Below are 20875 nucleotides of genomic sequence, written 5' to 3'. Positions count from 1 at the left end.
CACTTGAGCCATTTCAAGAGGAGACGTATGAGGGTGAGTGGTTACTGATTGGTCGCTATTTAAGTACCTTGAAAAAGCAAGAAGATTGGTTTGAACACAAATTCAAGAGGATAAGAAGGAAGTAAAATGGTAATTTTGAATGGATACTCATGGAAGCATCCAAAACAAAGGGGTGGAATTCCACAAAGGGTAGTAAGTAACAAGGACACTCAAATGGAACTTATCAAGAAGTTTCGGGAGAGTATATGGGCTGGTCATCGAGGTATACAGGAAAATTGAAAGAAAGGTATTGGTAGAAATGAATGTACAAAGATGTATCTCAATATGTGGACCTTGTGTAACATGTCAAATGTATTCAGGTGTAAGGCATCGTGATGGGCCATGCATTACAAATGGGTGATAGATTTGGTTACTAGGTAGTATGCAAGTGTCTCCTTGAAGATGTAATATATCGTTATGGTTGTGTTGGAAAAATAACAGCAGATAGGGGTGAGTTGGATGTTGAAGAAGCCAAGGAGTTCTTTTCTAGGTTGGGTGTCAAAATTGCTCTACTATTGCTTACAATCCTGAAGGGAACAAAAAATCTAAGCATATTAAAGATTTGGCTAAGATTTGCAAAGGTAAACTGGGAGAGTGGCCTAGATTATTTTCTTATGCTTTATGTATTGAGCACAACACATAGCACTACAAGAGGCACTTCACATTAGCGACATTCGCAGTGCGACGCTCAAAAGTGAAAATCCACAGCGTCGCTATGAGCGTCGCCTATTTGTCACATAGCGACGCTCATAGTGACGTCCATAGCGACGCTTATAGCGACACCTACAAGGGTAAAAAATAAACCGAGAGCGCCCGAAAACTCAAATCTGAGATCTAAGTTTTCGACGCTCAAGCAAAGAGGTAACCCGCGCTCTCCCTCTCTCTCTCTCTTTCTTCTGCACACACACACACACACACACACACACACACACGAGGAGAGGAAGGAGAGCCAGGTATGCTCCTTTCCTCTCCTCTCCTCTCTCTCATGTTCCCTTCCCTCTTTCTCTCTCTCTCCTTCTCTCTCTCACACATACACACACACATTGTGTTTTTGACAGAGAGAGAGAGAGAGAGAGAGAGAGAGAGAGAGTGAGAGAGAGCACATGCATAAACAACAAAAAAAAAAAACACACACACACACACACATGCATAAACAAAGAATGCATACACACACACATTGAGAGAGGAAAAGTGTGTGTGTGTGTGAGAGAGAGAGAGAGAGAGAATAAAAAACCAAAGAGAGAGAGAGGGGGAGAAGACAAAAGAGAGAGAGAGAAATTAGGTTAAGATTTAAATTAGATTAGGTTAGATTACATTTAGATTTATGTTTATGTTGAGTTTAAGATTAGGTTAGATTTAGATTTACGTTAAATTAAGATTAGGTTAGATTTAAAATTAGGAAAGTATTAAAGATTAGATAGCTATGTTAGATTTAAGTTAGATTACATTTAGTTTTAGGATTTAAGATTGGATTAGATTTAGGTTTATGTTGAGTTTAATATTAAATTAGATTTAGATTTAAGATTAAAACAAGATTTAAAATTAACTAGATTAAATTTAGATTTAAGTTAGATTACATTTAGGTTTAGGTTAGATTTAAGATTTAGGTTTATTTTGAGTTTAAGATTAGATTAGATCTAGATTTATGTTCGATGGACTAACTTTTTTCAGATTTAGGTTAGATTTTAGTACATGTCAATGAAGGCGCGCTTTGCCCAAAGAGCAAACACTAGTTACACAACAATATGTATATTCCCATCAGAATCTGACACCTATTAACTCACACACTAACCATATTCAATTAACTGCGAATCACCACATGTTCAATTAGGTTAGATTTAAGATTAGATTTTGGATTGAGTTTTTATACTAGAGTCTACCTTCGAGATTACGGTAAAAAAATTAGAGTTAGACGAACGGTGATCCCTCTCTTCCTCTCTACGGATGCGACCTTAAGTTGGAAAGCTTTCAACGACATGATACTCAGATTGGAGGCCAACATGTAATGTGCTAAGTAATCCCTCGAACAAAGATCTACTGTGAAAAGATGTTAAGATGCTGTGAAATGCTACAGCTAGAGAAGAGGCAAAGGGGTTTTGTCCACTACATACACTATCATGTAGACGTGGATGTGTAGATTTCTCGTACCCACAAATATAGGCATTGACCAATAAAGATGAGATCATAACCTGGTGGTTCTGATCTTAGTGCACCTCTAGACCGAGGTGTGTGGGGATTGGACATGACTAGAGAATGTGAGGTAGTTTACAGTGTGAAGACACACACACACACACACACACACACACACACACACACACACACACACAGATAAAAGACGGAGGATACCAATAGAAGATTAAATTTATGTCCAGGCTATAAGGTTTTTACCCTCATTATGAGTAGTGACGAGGATGTGGGGCCATTCAACCGAAACACCTATCCTCAACAAGGATCTCATGTCCTTGTAATCAATGCAAGCATGCTGTGCGACGGACAAGATGCATTTCTTTGCAGCACGTTCGCAAATTTGGCGAGTTTGATCCATCTATTATAGATCACGTTGTTGCCAATTGTAACTCGTCGGAACATGCAACAATCTTGCAAACCAATAGACATGTTCGCAAGCGCTTTGGTCAAGCAGCATATGTGAGGCCACAAGATGTAGCCTCTGGTAGCTCGGGGGATGATCATGCATACCACATTCCCAACGAGGCAATATGTGAGCCCGAGATCGATGAAATGATCGAGACGATCATGGATTCACAAAGGCTTATCTATGATGATATGAAAAGTGAAGCTGATACGCCATCGTATGATGGAGCACGTGTGTCTAGATTGAAGGCGCTCTTGGTTCTTCTCAACATGCAGGCAAAGTTTGGATGGAGTGACACTAGCATCACAACGCTTTTCAGGTGATCTATTACAATGTGTTTATTTTAATAAAAAACTTTAGATGTATAATGATTTGATAGATTACTTACACAATTGTACCGCATTTTTTTCGCTGTGTAGATTGCTCAAAGAGCACATACTATCAGCTGATAATGTGATGCCATATTCCTGGAAGTAAGAAAGATCTTGCAAAACACTGCGGAGGTTGTGTGCATGTTTTAGAAACACTTTTCTACTACCATGCTAACCATTTAGGTGCATCTTCTTGTTCACATAGTTGATGAGGTGGAAATAGCTGGCACAATACATTCCAGATGGATGTTCTTTTTTGAACGTTTCATGAAAACGCTCATAATATTTGTTGGTTGTAGTATAAGTCATACACAGCATCAAGGTGTAAAGGTCGACATTTTAGGGTGGAACGGATCGACAAAAAGTGTTTTTCTCAAGATTTTGGAATCATGGGAAAATTTGAACAGTCTAGTCGACGACGGTCCTCTGATGCAAATCCTGTGGTGGCGGAACTCACTTACTTCTGCACGCTACAAGAGATTTTGAGGATCAATTATAGAGGATTTTTTGTCGATTTGTTTGACGTTCAATGGTTCAAGATAATCATGGAGGGTCGCAACGCTACTGTGCGTAGAGGAGAGTCTGGTTTTCTTGAGGTGGATTTAACTAAGAAATGGACTAACCTAAGAGACACTTTTGTACTACCCGAGCATTGTGAACAAGTCGGTATGTAAATAGTTAACATCCAATTTTAGAAGTTATGTGCTTGGAGGCTCTCATGTAAGTTATGTGGCTCTGGCAGGTGATATTTCATCCTACAAAGTCTGCATCAAACTGGTGGTACATCATAGAGGTAGCCCCTCGTAGTGCACGGACGTATGAAGGCTACCATGTGCCAATATTCACAACGGCATCAATGGAGGAGATCGGAGAAGATGCTCAGTCAGAAGCCGCTAAGGTGGTTCTAGACGAGCATCAAGCTGCTACTCTCTATGGGGTGCATGCAGAGATCTACAAAATGAAACAGAGGACATCTGTTTAAATGGAGAGCTCTATATAGATATAGGAAGTTATGCTGAGCTATGCGAGGATGAGAGAGAGATCTCTTAAAGCCATAAATATTGTATTTGAACAATTTTGCTCCGTTTTATAATATATATTATATTCACGTAGATTTGCCCATTCCTGTCTATATGCGTCATTGTATTTAATGGTCTTTGCGTCCACTCCAGGTACATATGCACTAGGTATGTTCTCATAAGCAGGGACGACGAGCAGTGCGCTCCAAGTGCGATGGAGACTGAAGCTACAATTGCGAAGGAAGTGATCTGTTGCTGCTCGTCCCACCGCTAGATCTAGCTGATCGGGTGAAAGAGACGCTAAGAAGCACTACTACTTCTTCTTAGCATCTCTTTCACCCGATCAACTAGATTTAGTGGTGGGGCAAGCAGCATCTATGAGCAGACCTCGCGATTGCAGCTTCACTCTCCATCGCACCCGGAACGCAGTGCTTTTACAAATTCATAGAAATTCAACGAAATCTCTTTACACAGGAATCCCTCCCCCTTTACGAGTCCTCTCTCTCTCTCTCTCTCTCTACTTGTCCATGTTTTCTTCTCCATTCATTCAATATTAAGATTAATGTTTGTGTATTTAATGCAGGTATGGATGATGATGAGTTTGTTTCTTCTTTGTCACCCCAGCAAAGGCAGTGGTACGTGGATCGTCATCTCTCTGGAGCACCATCACGCGTTCCTACTCCTTTAGCGTCTCCCTTTGTTTCGGAGCATTCAGCGCGCTTCAAAGCTTCGGTGTCGAGGAGACAATCTTCACACTCGTCTATGCACCGACGCTCTAATGGTGGCGGCGACGGTTGTTGTGGGGATGCCGCCGCCGATGCCTCGACACCGCCTCGTGTTCGACGAGGCTCTTTACCCTCCCCTTCTTTGCTCGCCCCCACACCAGCCACGGCATTGCCATCTACGCCAGGTTTTGCACGGCTGATGGCCATTCCTAGCAGCTACACACCACTAGTTACTCCTCTAGGAGTCACCCCAGTCGACACTCCTCGCTTCAGGGCCCAGACTCTAGTGGAGACACCTGACTTCCATAACCCCATCGACACACCGCTAGAGACCCCTATCGGGACACCCAGGTTCACGCGTCACCGCCGAGAGGGCTTGCCTTACTCCGTCGACTTCAACGGAGGCATCATCTTGGATGATGAATGCAAGAAGGTAATCTCGCGCATGCGCGGTCTTTGCTCTCGGGTATTTAGACACTACATACTAAACACATGGAGTGAAGTACCAAGTGATTTAAAAGATAGAGTCATCAGCATGCTGCATGACGAGTTTCCCATTTCAACACGGGATGACCGCTTCAATGAAGACCTGATGAAGGTTTGAATGCGTGAAACTGCAAGCACAAACATTCTAAAGTGCAAAAAGCAATAAAGCATGGGTGGAACAGACTAGATTGGCTGGCCAAAGAAGATTGGAAGAATGCGAAGAAAGCCGCGCACGAGAATCCTGACAAGTGGAAGCAACAAAAGGAGGCAGCCAAAGCGCGAGTAGAGGCAAGGAGTTTGCACCACTTGGGGAGCGGCGGGTGGGCATCATTTGAGGCCGATTTTGTAAGTGGTTTTGCATTGCTCTTTAGGTTTGATAGTTTAGGGTTTAGGGGTTTTTAAATTCTAACATAATGGATTCTTTGTATGTTTTGATAGTGGACGATGACAAGACGTGACCCCACACCGTACGAATGCGAGTACGTAGGCAGGAATGGCTTAAATGCCCTGATGGACATTCTGAGTTCTCGCGACGACATGGTTAGTATTATGGTTTACTCTTTTCTATTTTTTGTACTGTTTTGTAAATTAATTGCGGGGAAAATAATTAAATTGTTCAAAAGAAGAGGGGATGTTGATCCATTTGATGCACAAGAAAGTCAAGAAGATGATGGATATGGAACTATACAAAGTGAGGATGGAACTGAAGATATGTTATCTGACAATAAGTTTTGATGCTCACCAACAACTATTGTGGCACATGTTGCAGGATGTGTAGGTTTGGGGGGTGGATGTCGTGTTGCAACATATTTATAATGTGATAAAAAACATTCACCTCACTCTTTATGCTTTTTGATATGTGGGATCAAATGCTACAATGTAGCGTTATATGCATGATTAAAATATGTTTAATTTGGCTTACAAATGTACATATGTCATGTGCGTGGAGATTGCACACTCATTTTGCCTAGAAAGTTCAATGCACACGATCTCGACAAAAAATAGTAGGTTTCATGTGTGGCCATAAAACATGTGTCCAAAGTGCTTGTCAAGTGGGAAAATGAGGTTCAGTATGTAATTTGAGCCCAAAGGAAAAGTTTCACAAATTTAGGGAATTTTCCCAGCTTGTTTGAACTTTGTACAGATGAAAAGTCCATTTTTAGGCGAAAAAGGCTAAAAATGGCCAAGAAATGATCAAATTAGCCTAAAAATAGCAAAAAATAGTTCAAAATGCCACATCAACGATGTTTGTATCTTTGCTCAAGCTTAATAGAGCCAAAAAGAACCTCTTTTGGACATCTAATGAAGGAGATAAATCCATTGCAGCGGATTGTTTCCACTGCATCTTCGAGGTTGTGAGGACACACTTAACTTAAATTTACAAATATGAAACCAAAATTATTGTTTAAATGAATGTGAATCAAACACTTAAATTTAAATTAAAAAATATATAAACTAAATTTAATTCCAATATTTAAACTTAACACAAGTTGATAACAAAGTAAAAATTTAAAACTTACATTCTAAAAATAAAAATAATCATAAATTTAAAAATTATAAGTTAAACTCAAATTAACAATTCAATCTTACATTGATATTTAAAAAATACAATTAATTAACAAAAAATAATTAAGATCTTTCACATTTTAATCAATTTCTGTAATTTATCAATTAATTGCCAAAAAAAGATTTTTCTATAAATTTCTTTGAAGTTTGTGTGCGTACATGCTTGTGTTCGATTGTGTGTATGTAGATCTACATTATGTATGTATAGATTTGCGATGTGTTTGTGTGTGTGTGTGTGTGTGCGTGTGTGTGTGTGTGTGTTTGTGGACAACCGCACGAGAGAGAGAGAGAGAGAGAGAGAGAGAGAGAGAGAGAGAGAGAGAGAGGTGAAGCTTACCTGCAACAAAAGGGGGGAAGGTGGATTTGCTTCTTGTTGTGAATAGCTTAAAATAAGCTCCCGATTGAGTTCGAATTTTTTTTTGCCATCGCAAAGCGCCAATATCACAATCGGTATTTGTGTCGATATCACACTCGATATTATTGACGTGCATATTGATGCAAATATCAACACAGCAGGGACGTCCAAAAAGCGTTGCTCTTTTTGCATTGATAGGTGTAAGACCTGCTAGTAGAGATAAATATCTCTGCATCCACATGCTCGATACCTCCATAGTCAAGCCAAAAATTGTGTAGAGCATAATATGCCACAATTGTCTAGATTGTGGAACGTTGCTACAAGTAGCCCCATATTTTCTTGAATTGCCCAAAAGTATGCTCTATGATAATCCTAGTGAAACAAATGCTGTAATTAAAAGTTTGTATGTCCCTATCATTTTCAACCATGGAAGATAGAATGACCAACCAATGCAAGTTAAGAAAGCCACCATCACCAATGATATACTCTCTTCTACATGTGTCTATACCTCACATGCAGGACGTTGAGAATGCCTCTAGCTTGCACTCTTATGTAGATGGATGAGTTGTTCAAACCCTAATGTCATTGTATACTCTCGACATGCCACACATGATTTCCATGAAGTGCACCTTACTATCTAGAATGCCTTGTAGTGACATAGAGTAGTTATGGTCTCTTTCACACCAATGCTTGCAATTTCTCAAATCTATAGTAAGGTGATATGTTAATATTGCATGGGAAGAGGAATTTCAGAGTTCTTCAACACCCTAATATTGTATATTCTCGACATTCCACACATGATTTCCATGAAGTGCATCTTACTATCTACAATGCCTTGTAGTGGCATAGAGTAGTTATGGTCTCTGTCATACCAATGCTTGCAGTTTCTCAAATCTATAGTAAGGTGTTATGTTAATACTGCATGGAAAGAGGAATTTTAGAGTTTTCTATAAGCACTATTGGGGTTAAACAAGGATTTCCATTTTCCATTGTCACCAACTCTCTATGCGTTGATCGATTGGAATAAATGGTACTTGACTTTATCCAAGAAGAAGGCATTGAAGAGGTTACAATTTGCAATGTGGTGGTCATGCATTTGTTGCATGCAGATGATGCAGTGCTTCTATCACATACTTTAGAAGATACAAAAAAGCTTATGGTTGTCCTTGAGAATTTTTTCTTGCATATTGGGTGTAGCACTTAAATTAGCAGATAATTTTATAATTGAATATATAGGCTTCTATTGATTAGATCAGCCCAGTGGCTTCCAACATGAAGCTCAATTACTTAAATCACTTGAGTTTATACTCAATTTAACTCAATGATTTGGGTTCACTTGAGATCAACATTTGATTGTAGCATGTTGTGATTGAATTTTTTGAAAACTTGACACCCTCTCATAGCCTCCTTGCACTAGCCAGGACATGTATATTCCTTGGATTGAGAATTTTTTGTAGTAAGATTAGCAAAGTTGGAGAACCCCGTAATAGTGGGCTAATTATGAATGAATAAGAAAGAAAGGTTATGCTCATGAAAACCAACCATAAGGAGAAGCCATGCATTGTGTACAAAAATGAGACACTTGAAGTTGATGAGAGCTTTAAGTACATTGGCCTTGAGTTTCTGATCAATCACAAGTGGCATGAATGTGATAGTGTGTTGCAAGGAGAGATGAGAGGAGATGGACAGTGCTACGTGTGTTGCAAGGAGAGCTGAGGGGAGACGTCATCTCCACGGAGGTCATCCCATCGTCGATGTCGCAACTTGTCACACTTCTGGCGTCCTTGTAGTCTTTTGTTGGCAATGACTACCGTCCTCATAGCCTTTCTATGTTGCCACGTTAGTGGCAGCATTAAAAAGGTTATAACATTTCAAACTAATGCACTTGTAAAAACATAAGGAGGTTGTTCGAGTAGGGGGTACTCAATTTTGAAAAATGTCGAAATAGCGGAATTCTTTAATGATGCTTTTTTTTATCAATTGGCAAAGGCTAGCAAACTCAAGCAGAGGGAGGCGACGAGATGACAAGAAAGGAGAGGAAGGTGGTACGCAACACGATAGGCATCATGCCAAGGCAGAACGCGATGCGCTGGAGCCAGTTGGTCAGAGTTGGAGAAAATGAGTACTTTTTTAAAAAGTTAAAGAACAATCTCCAAGCACGAGCCGTCCTTGTGCTAGTTGGTTAGAGTATCTTGCATCCTCCCTTCGTACCAGGTGGAAAAATCTATGGAGATTCTGGACAATATTGGTTGAAAGCTGCCAAATAGGGGATACCAACTGAAAGAAAATCAAAAAGTGGGATCAATAAATTTAGAACTAAAAGGGAAGGTGAAATTATCAGAGGTTACTAGAAGGGATTGTGAGGTGCCACTAGGCCTAGAAGGGAGTAGGCCAAACGAACGGTAGCATTAATTTAATAGGTTACTAGTATGGCCAGCCGTCAAAGGCGGCCTCTCTCTCTCTTTCTCTCTCCCTCTTTACCGCGTGCACACAAGCTTGTCTTATTTTTGGACTTCAGCCTTCAACTCTCAAATGTCGACACGTGTAAAGGGCTCGCGCAGAGGAGCAACGGCGATTGAGCCTTCCGTAGGGCAGCAATAGATAGGCTAAGCAAGACTTCAAAGGAACTTGTTGGTAAACCTTAGTAAAACGCTCACATCATGTCGGAGCAGGTATTGTCCTGAATGGCTGGACGCCACAAGGCTCGTTTTCTGTGTGAAGAGTCCACGGTAATTGAGCCTTCTGTAGGGCAAGAGATAAGCAAGGACTCCAAAGGAACTTGTTTGGCTCTCGTCTTCATGCTCAAATTGGGTCAAGGTGGTTACACAAAAACATTCTTGTGGGAAATACATTGATTAGCATGTATGCCAAATGCGGTGCATTCAGCGAAGCACATGAAGTGCTTAAAGAGCTTCCTGTGCGGGATGTCGTTTCTTGGTCAGCACTTATTTCAGGATATGCCCTAAAAAGGCAGTGTAAAGAAGCGTTGAACTGTTATGATCAGATGCTAAGAGATGGCGTTTCTCCAAACGCATTTACCTATGCTTGCATCTTGAAAGCCTGTAGCATTACTCAAGATGTTGAGAAGGGAAAACAAATCCATGATGAAATTGCTAGTCAGGGGCTCCTAGGAAAAGATGTCGTGCTTGGCACTGCCTTGATCGACATGTATGCTAAGAGCGGTGCGCTTACAAGAGCAAAGCAGGTGCTTGATGAGCTTTCTACTCGGAATGCAGTGTCTTGGTCAGCATTAATCACAGGGTATGCCCAAGAGGGGCAGGGAAAGGATGCTTTGGATTGTTATGAGGGGATGCTGAATGATGGCATAACTCCCGATGCGTTCACCTACGTTGGCATCTTGAAGGCTTGTGGCATCACAGGAGCAATGGAAAGGGGCAAACAATTTCATGATGAGATTGTTAATCAAGGTCTACTGGCAAAAAACGTTGTCCTTGGTACAGCTTTGGTTGACATGTACGCTAAGTGTGGTTTGCTCGAAAAAGCACAAGTAGTGCTCAACGAGCTTCCCATTCGGAATGCAGCATCTTGGAATGCTCTTATCGCAGGATATGCCCAGCAAGGGCTGAGTAAGGAAGCTTTGGATTCATTTCAGACGATGCAAAGTGAAGGCCTCTCTCCAAGTGCAATCACTTACACTAGCATCTTGAAGGCCTGTGGAATTACACGAGAAATTGAAAGGGGCAAAAAAATGCATGATGAGGTTGTTAGTCGAGGTCTCTTGGGAAAAGACATTAGGCTTGGTGCTGCCTTGATTGACATGTATGTCAAGTGTGGTTTCCTTGCAAAAGCTGCACAATTGATTAACGAGCTTCCAGTTCGGAATGTAGTTTGCTGGAATGCACTCATTGCAGGCTATGCTGAACAGGGCCACGGCAACGCAGCCTGGAGCTGCTATGAGCGGATGCACTGTGAGGGTGTCGTTGCAGATGTTGTCACTTATGAGTGCATATTGAAGGCTTGTGGGATTAAAGGTGCAATTGACAAGGGCAAACAACTCAATGATGAGATCGTCAGTTGGGGTATAGTGGAAAAATCTGTTGCACTTCGCACTGCCTCGGTTGACATGCATGTCAAATGTGGTGCGCTCAGGATGGCTGCACCAGTGCTTGATGGGTTTCCTGTTGGAGATGTCGTCTCTTGTCAATAGGAATTGCTGGCTTATGCCTGGCACCAAAACTGTCTGATGAGGCCTCACTCTTTGTATTGTCTCTTAGAATGCACAGATGAGAGGGTTTTCCCAGTATGATTACAAATGGAATTGGAGCATCATGCTTGCATGGTGGATCTGATTGTTTGTCCAGGACACCATGATAAGGCAATGGCAATAGTTAAGAAGGCGCAAATGAGTTTTATCCAAAGTAGATAAAGGTCATGCTGCAGCATACGCCTCCATGAAAAAAATCTTCATGGCTGCCTGTATTTATGAGGATGTAGAAAAAAATATAAGTTATGTGAGTGAAAAATACTGCAGCTGTCTCAGAAGCCACCAGGAAAATCTTACGAATCATTGTTGCAAATATGGAGGCTTTTCTTCTGTACAGATTTGCATGCCAAACTTTCAGAATGGAGGGCAAAGCTTTGTTATATTGGCTTGAAATAGTGTCTCTTTGGAAGGCTAGATGAAGAAAACTCTAAAAATTGACAAAGAAAGCTATTAGAAGCAACGCTGTTGAGAAAAGCTATGTGCCTGCAATGCTGTCAAAAGTGACCCCAGAGCGCGAGAGAAGCAACATTGTGACTGCACCGCACCCAAAAGCAGGAACTATTTTGGACTGCGAGTGGTTCTCACCAAAGGTGATTGTGGCCACCAATTACAAGGTTGGCTGCTCTGACGCCTCTGAGATGACAATTGGCTTGTGAGAGCTTATGAAAATTGGCTTTTGAGGGCTCTCGAATGGCATTGCACAAGAAATATGATTTACTACAGAAAATGGCATGGGTAAGATCATTGAGAAGAAAGAGAAACGAAAGCTTGGCACCTCAACCCCTTCTTGGTCTCCTCAAGAACTGGCCTTGCTCTGGCTGCCTCCACCTTGGCCTCCCTCCTCTGCTCTCTAGCTGTCTGCTACACTCCTATTTTGCATGCAAACTACAGTTCCACGCTCGTTCAAATTGGAGTCATGGCTTACATGGAACAAATCTTTGGAGAGACTGATTAATTCTGAAATTTTGCAACGATTTGTTGCAAACTAACAGATCAGTCTATTGAAAAAGTTATCTGGTGTGTGCGCGTACACACACACACACACACACACGGCGTTCACCCCCCTTCACTTTCCACCTACAGCTCATTGTGCTGGCAATTTGGCTTGCAATTAAAGCATTGGCAGCAGCTGCATGCAAGCGGTCTTAAAGGGGAACAAGTTTATTGGCAAACCAGTATGGCTTCCTCTGCTCATCATCCTCCAAGCTTCCCCTTCTCATTGTCTTGCTAAAGGCCTTTCTTTTTATTTGGTTGGCCTAAGGCGATTTTGTGAAATCATGCCTCACAATCATCCACGTAGCATGGTGTTCAACCATCGGGGATTTTAAAAGCCTGCGGACGGTGCGATCTCATGCACAGCAGTGATCTGGTTTACGCAGCTTTTCAGTAGTTATCTGATTTGCGCAGGCTTTTCAGCAGCACATTCGCTTTTCAGACGCTATTGTTATGTATATTAGATATGGTCTCTTCACATAGCATACAAGGTTTTTTCCTTGGTAAGCCTACAGGTGTCTGGCGCTGTTACAAGGTGTGGTACTAATGCTGATGCATGGGTTGGTGCATTGATTGGGGGATATGCCCAACAGGGACAAGGACAGGGCTAGGAAGCTCTGGGCTGTTTTCAGCAGATGCAAAGAGATGGCATCTCTCCAAATGTAAATCACCTACACTTGCATCTTGAAGGCATGTGGCATTATGCTAAATGTTGATATTGGCAAAAGATTTCACGAGATGATATTTTTTGTCAAGGGGCTGTTGAAAAAAGAAGTACTTGGACATAGTGTGAACCCGGCCAATGTGGGGCCAAGGCTTCATTTGTAGTTATCGACCCCCACTGAGAGAGTGCCAGTGGTTAGCCCGTGAGGTTAGGAGTACGCGAGGTCACCTCGAGGAGGTGAGGCTGCGTAGTATGGGACGTTCGGTCTTACAGGTGTATGTCTACATCCTCGGACATTGCCCCAGCACGGAGGAGCTTCCGGATGGTGGCTATGGTCGGGTGGTTCGTCCGACGCGTGTTTGTAGGTGGCCCGTGTAGCCGGGAGATCCACTTCATTTGTTTCATGGTATCAGAGTCAGCTTGGCTACGGAATGGACTATGTGCGTACCTACGGATGGTTCGAGTCGGAAAACCTCAATTTTATGTTTTTTTAAAGTCGATTTTTGAAAAAAAAAAACAACAAATCAACAGATGGGAGTGTTGGAAATTGACAGATTCTTGATAAATTTTACTGATTTTCAATGAAAATCGGAGAATTGCTTGTTGATTTGCTAAATTTAGACTAAATTCAGCAAGCATAGAGAGAGAAATGAAATGAAATGTTATATTAACTTCTTCAAAAGGATAAAGTGACCTATGAGACCAGAAAGTTACAAAAATGGTGGATTTGATACAAAGTTAGAGTAACAAAATAAAAATACTATGGAATTCTAAGCTGCTCGATGTGAACTAAGCAAAGTGACCAGTTGGCTGGGATAATTAAATAGCTAAATCACAGGAGATCCAACATCACTCGCTGGCAGATCTCATCAATCTCCTCCATGATCAGTAGTTTGACGGGGCGTCGTGCATGCCTGGCCAAAGTGACCTGAATTCTATGATGTTGTCTCCATCGATGTTGTGTAGTCCTTGGCAGTCGTGGACGTCTGGATCTCCCCAGCTCAATCGCTCGGTCGATAAGTGTGCCTCTGGTGCGAGACAAATGTGAGCTTTGTTGTGGTAGTAGCTCCTTCGACTGTCCAATGTCTGCTCTAAAGAAATCTGTGATCCGTCTCTCTGAGACTAGCTAGCCTCTCCTCTCATCAGGCTCTCTCTGCGTCTGTGCAGCTCGAGCAAAAACAAACCCAAGCATCTCTGATCCTCGTACCCCATGACTTTGGAGAGTGGTCCAAAACCCTCTTTGAACAAGCAATGAAAGCGGCCCTGTATCTCGTAGAAGACGGGCAGCAACATGTGTAGTAGAACTTTGTCTCAAGCTCCATGTCAGACAAGGGGCATGTCTCAATCCGCAGTTGGTGTGAAGGTGTGCGTATCTGGCCAATAGCACATCGTATCCCTTATCACAAAACCGTCCTCCATAAGCTGGAGAAGATGCTCTCTGTAGAAAGCCATCTTCGTGCCTAGCTCTTGTGCTGGTTGTATCCATGTCCTCCTGGTGTCTAGTTGAGTCAAGTCCTGGCGGATGAGCCTGGTGATCTCAGAGCGTGTAAGAGTGAGAGATGGTGCATCCAGTGAGTACTGGAAGGGTGGCAATCTGTCTATGTTGAACCCATGCGCCTGAAACCATGATGTCATCTCCCCATACCAACGTGTTGTATCTCCCTGCATGGCTAACTGTCGAGAGGACTCAAGTGCAAGGCAGGCATATCTGTCTCTGGGAAGTTTCCACATGCGGTGTATGAAGGAGATTGATCTAGTGAGCGCCTCAACCAATAGTGGGGGGGCCGCAAGCTCTACTCAGATAATAGCACGTGGTACTGAAGCCTTGGCTTTAATGAGCCACGAGATCATAGAAACCAAAGGTTTCTCCATGTCCCCCCATCCATCAGTGCGACTTGACCTCCCGTGATGATTCAATGAAGGTCTCCATATCCAGCTCCATAGAGCAATGTAGAAGCCACCAAAGTGTCAAAGAGCCAGAGCTTTGTCTGAGGCTCCTGAAACTGAACCTGCGAACACATCCTCTCCAATCTACCCAATGCTGCATGGGCTCTAGTCAATCTGGTCTCTGCTGCTCTCCTCAATGAAAATGCTGGTCGGCTAAAAACCACTCCAAGGTAAGTGTAAGCATCTATATACTCCACTATCTCCTGGCCATATGTGAATGTAGGTGCTAACCTCCTGATCCACTGTGGGGTGGTATTAAACACCATAACCTTGGGAAAACCTATGCAAAGCATCAAGTGACGTTGCATCCCCTCCAGAGAGTCGGAGATCAACACAATATCATCAGCATAGAACAATAGTGGAATCCATGTCCCTGCCAGCTGTGCACCTCTATCACCACCGCTCTCAATGTAGTCAGAAACTCATCCACATACATACTGAATAGAGTAGGAGAGAGCGGGCAGCCCTGCTTCACCCCAATAGTAGAGTGAACCCGTGTAGATAGACCCTCTGAGGTGCGTACATGTCCCAGTATTGACCTGTATAATGCTATGATCCCCCAAATGAGCTCTGCGGGTACTCCCATCTCGTGTAGTCTGCACATCAATCTAGCTCTGGGTATTGTGTCAAATGCTTTGTGGAAGTCCACAAAGCTACAATTGATCCGTCTCCCATGTGATCTGCCCTCCTCAATGATGGCTCTGAGTGTCAAGATATAGTCAAGGGTAGAAAAGCCTCTCATGAACCCTTCCTACCTGGCTGCGCGTATCCTCTCCTTCTCTACCCATCTACTGAGCTGCTGCTCAAGAATGGATGCGTACAACCGTGCCAGTGTGTGTCCAATCATGATAGTGTAATAATTCTCATGCTCCATAGAGTCTCCTGACTTGAAGATAGGTACAATAGTAGATAGGCTCCAAGTATCAGGCAAGCCTTCACACATGGCACGGTTAAACATAACTGCTAGAAGATCTGCTAGTAGATCTCTAGCATGCATGAAATGCTCAGCCACTAAGCCATCATGATCATATGCTCTCCCAGTCCTCATCCTGTCAATGGCCTTCTTCACCATCTCAGCGGTGAAAAAAGCACATACGTGTGGGCATGGATCGGGAGGGTTGGGAAGGGGCGGCTGTCCAAGAACTGTGTACAAAGATGAAGCGTACTGGCCCCAAGCCTCTGTAGAGGTAATGGCGGGGGGGGGGAAGAGTGCTCATGAAAGCCATCATGATCATATGCTCTCCAAGTCCTCATCCTGTTAATGGCCTTCTTCACCATCTCAGCGGTGAAAAAAGCACATGCATGTGGGCATGGATTGGGAGGGTCGGGAAGGGGCGGCTATCTAGAAACTGTGTACAAAGATGAAGCGTACTAGCCCCAGGCCTCTGTAGAGGTAATGGCGCGGGGGGGGGGGGGGGGGGAGTACTCATGAAAGAGCCGCCATGCCTCACGTGAGTCCTAACTTAAGAATAGCTGGTATAGATCCTGCTCTAGTCGAGCCAAAAATGCCCTCTTCTTCCGCCGCCCTAGGCGTCGGAAGTCAATCTGTGACTGTCTCTGAGTGATGTCCTCCAAAATCACCTTCCTTTGAAGTCTGGGCTCTAGTCTCGGAACATTCCGCATCATATCAATTGTTCTACGACATGCTCCTTGAACGGCGTCTCTGCTCAAGCCGAGTGTGTGGGTATGCCTCTGCTGCTGCATCATGTAATATCTGTGTCAATATAGTAGTAAGCTCCTCCAGAGGTCGCCTTGGCTCCTCAGTGCACAGCCATCTGTAGATCCCATCTATATATACAGAGTCCGTCTCCAGCGTGAAGGTGTAGCGAGTAGGTGCTACTGCCTGTGAACTGTGTGCTACATTAAACTGAAAAGAGATAGTCATCGATAGAAGGACATGATCCACTGCCACCCCAATAGGTCTGGGTCAGATCCTGGATACTAGAGATGACGCTCGGCTGTGCCATGACATAATCCACTGTGCTGGCTCCATGTCTGTGTGGAAAGCATGTAAAACCTCCCGCAATGGAAAATCTCTATAGGCCATTCAAGATGGCCAGTCCATGTGCAGTTCCCATGGCTATATGTATCAATGGCTGGAACTCCTCTCTGAATAACACTGCCACTCCCCCTGAGCCCCACCCTCTGTGCTCTGATTGTGTCTTCTGTCTGCAGGTTGTCTCCCATCTATATCCACTGATGTGAGGCATAGATTGCCCAAGGGCCTAATGTGTCTCAGAGTAGAAGATGATGTCTTTTCCAGTAAAACTATCCTCAAAAGAACCCCTTGGAGGCTTAGGCTGACGCGTACAGCTTCTCGGAGTTCAACTTTTTGCGATTGAAAAGTGCTAAAAAGGTCCAGTTTCGCGTGAAATTTTCAGTTTTCCACATACTTCGCCATGGATTCCTCCAGCCCAGATGTGCAATGTGACGACGCTCCAGGTAACATTCAAATTCCGTTCACGCATGCTCTGTACACATGGCTCATAGGTACTTTCCAGAGCTTCGATCAGTGTATGTTCGCTCTAGAAAACGAGACGAACATTCGCTTGGTCTCCCTCGAAGCGGTCGTGCAGGGATTTAACGCTTGGCTTACCACTTTGGAAAATGCAACTCAGTCAACGACTGCACATATTTTCGAGGGTGAACCCCATCTTCAGCAATTGTGGACGCAGATTGTTGTTTTTGGACGTTCACAAGGTGGTCCAACTGCCATGATTCCGTACAAAACTACAAATTTCTCAGGGGAGGAGAAGGAATGTACGGAACTGGCCGTAAACAACTAGTTTCACCAGTGGGCCACGTATTTCGACCTCCATGGGGAGCATGATTAACGGAGGATTCAGACAATTCCTCTTTATTTGCGTAGCAAGGCGCTTACCTGGTGGTGTGACATGACAGAAAAGCCTACGACGTCGGCTTATTTTTGTGTCAAGTTCAAGAAAGACTTCGCCAAGATGGATCTTTTGAAAGCGTACACAAAGTTGCAGAGTCTTTCGATGAAGACTCTATCTTTTGACAAGTACACGATAGCTTTCAAGGAGGCGCTCACCTTTTGTAAGGTGGATTCCACGCACGCTGTGCACATGTACCTGCTGGGATTACATGAAGATTACCGATGGGCCTTTATTAAAGACTACACCCCGACTGACGTCGAGGATGCTGTGGTGAAGGCCAAGACGTTCCATTTGATAAATGGAGCGAATTATGAGAAGAAAAGAACTTCAGACCACCAATCCGGTGAGGGCACTTCAAGGAAGCGACTGCGATTCTAGCAAAAGTCCAAATCACCGTCGAGACCTTCTCAAGAGAAGAAAGCCAAAAATGCGTCAGTCTCGCTGATGCAATGAAGAAGGGGGCTTGCTTCGGATGTGGCCAGACAGGTCACCAAATCAAGGATTGTCCCAAGAAGAAGACAAAGAAACCACAAGGTCGTCCTTCGGTTCAAATTCATGAGATCTTAGGTAACTCGGATGTTATTCAAGTTGAAATCCATCACTTATTGCACAGTTCATGCACTAACTATACTTTTAACACCAAAGTGTTTGATAAGCACGATCTTCTCCGTTTCCCCGGGAAGATCAATGGTCATGACGTGACCGTACTTCTTGATAATGGAAACTCACACAATTTTGCATCCGCAAAATTAGTCAAAAACTGAGCCTGCAGACGTGGGATAGTGACCATGAGTATAGCGTGAAGATGGCTTGTGGCGAGGATATGGATGTATTGAATCAGATGATTCTAGATTTGTCGCTCGAGCTAGCTGATTACAACAAGAACCTGGATTTTCACATCATGCGCCTGGATAGAGGAGATGCTATTTTAGAAATACCATGGTTTTATGATAAACAAAACTCATTGTATATAGACTATGTACATCACTCTCTTGTTTTTGTTATACAGGACATGCCTCATGTATCTATGCCGCTCTGTAATCAGATTTCTGTAAAAAATGGTTTTGCAATACCAATTGTTACTGCTTTGGAAATGTATAAAGATACAAAGTTTTCTGTGTTGACTTTTATCAATGTGTACCATTTGCTTGGATTGATTTATTAGTGCTTGGTATTTCTATCACTAAATTTTGTAAAAACGTTTCATGTTCTTCTGCTGAACTTGGGAATTCCGATGAATCTAATCTAATCCGAGAAATCATGACTGATTTCAAGGATGTTTTTCTGATGATCTACCTCCTGGCTAGCCACCTTCGAAAGAAGTAGATCATGGCATTGAGTTGGTGATTGATAGTCAGTCCTTCTCAAAGCAATCCTTTCGGTTTAGTAAAACCGAGGAGGACGAGATTCAGCACTAACTGAAAGATTATCTCAACAGGGGTTTTGTTCAGCTAAGCAAATCCCCGTGCGAAAGAAGGATAACACTATGCGCTTCTGCATGGATTACAAGAGGTTGAATAAGCTCACTATCAAGAATAAGTAACTGCTTCCATGCATGGACGATTTGATAGATCGGCTTCATGGAGCGTTGTATTTTACGAAGATAGACGTGCGATCAAGCTATCATCAGATACGGATTAAACTGAAAGATGTTCCTAAAACAGGCTTCCATACGCGTTATGGTCATTATGAATGTTTAGTCTTACCTTTTGGTTTGACCAATGCTCCCGCTACGTTTCAGCAAATGATGAATGATCTGCTGAGACCGTTTCTAGGCAACTTCGTTGTTGTATTTCTCGATGACATCTTGATCTACAGCCGAAGTTTGTCTCAGCATTTAGCGCATATACGCACTGTTCTCGAGGTATTGAGAACTGAGAAGCTTTATGCTAAGGCTTCTAAGTGTGAATTCTTCAAGAAAGAGCTTCTATACTTGGGTCACATCATTACTCGCGATGGAATTCGGGTCGACCCTGAAAAGTTGGATAAAGTGCAAAATTGGCCCATTCTGAAGAATGTGCATCAAGTAAAATCCTTTTTAGGCTTTACTGGATTTTTTTGCAAATTTATCAAGGATTACTCTAAAGTTGCTGCTTTGCTTACGCAACTTCTAAAAGGAAGGATAAAAGGATCGAAGACTTCGGGTCCTCACCATAAAGGTAATCCCCCTGCTATCTAGAATGAGCATCTCGACGAGAGCTTTTAGATACTAAAGGACTTGGTCACTACCGTGCCAATATTGCACATTGTGGATCCTAGCAAACCGTTTGTGGTTGAAACGAATGCTAGTGATTATGCCATTGGTGCGACGTTATACCAGGATGGACGTCCTATTGCGTTTGAAAGTAAGAAATTTTCTGACACAGAGATGCGTTATCCAGCATATGAGAAAGAGCTTTACGCCGTAGTCCATAGGAAATGGCGGCACTACTTGTATGGCTCTACGTTTGTTGCATGGACAGACCATCACTCCTTGCGCTATGTCTGTGATCAAGGTGATCTCAGAGGCTGAAAGGCTAGATGGGTTGAGCTTATGCAGAAGTTTGACTTTGAGATCCGCTATAGAAAAGGATCCAACAACCGAGTTACCGATTCACTCAGCAGGATTCCTAAGGTTAATGCCTTCTCTATGACTGAAATCTCAACGGATTTCTATCTCTCTCTCCGAGGGCTATGTCGTTTCGATAGCTATTTTGGCAAGATATAGGAGGTTGAAGCGGGGCATGACTCGTGTACAGTCTTGGGTGGTCCGGAGACCCAAGTGAATCGTGCTAGAGAGACGAGACAGCGACAATATTCCACCAGAGGAGGACTATGTTCAGAAATGGAAAAGTCTGCGTGCCGGAAATCGATGAGGTTTGACAAAGATTTTGTTCAAATGCCACAAATGTTCCTAGTGCTAGGCACCCAGACATCCAAAGAACTTTTGCTTTGGTCAATCGATATTTCTATTGACCAAGGATGTGCTCTTACATAGAGAGCTATGTGAAGAGAT

General features: G+C 43.0%; 1 protein-coding gene across 1 annotated transcript; it reads left to right on the top strand.

The window, feature by feature from the left end:
• Positions 1 to 9680: 9680 nt before the first annotated feature.
• LOC147464904 (pentatricopeptide repeat-containing protein At4g18520, chloroplastic-like) lies at positions 9681 to 13587 on the top strand. Its single transcript, XM_086517042.1, has one exon. The coding sequence runs from the start codon at positions 10015 to 10017 to the stop codon at positions 11320 to 11322; it is 1308 nt and encodes a 435-aa protein (XP_086373168.1). The 5' UTR covers positions 9681 to 10014; the 3' UTR covers positions 11323 to 13587.
• Positions 13588 to 20875: the final 7288 nt, after the last annotated feature.

This window comes from Adiantum capillus-veneris, chromosome 1 (assembly GCF_014529385.1).
Source record: "Adiantum capillus-veneris isolate H3 chromosome 1, ASM1452938v2, whole genome shotgun sequence".
Classification (NCBI taxonomy): domain Eukaryota; kingdom Viridiplantae; phylum Streptophyta; class Polypodiopsida; order Polypodiales; family Pteridaceae; genus Adiantum; species Adiantum capillus-veneris.
Note: the sequence above shows the minus strand (reverse complement) of the source record. Positions and strands in the feature narration are given on the sequence as shown.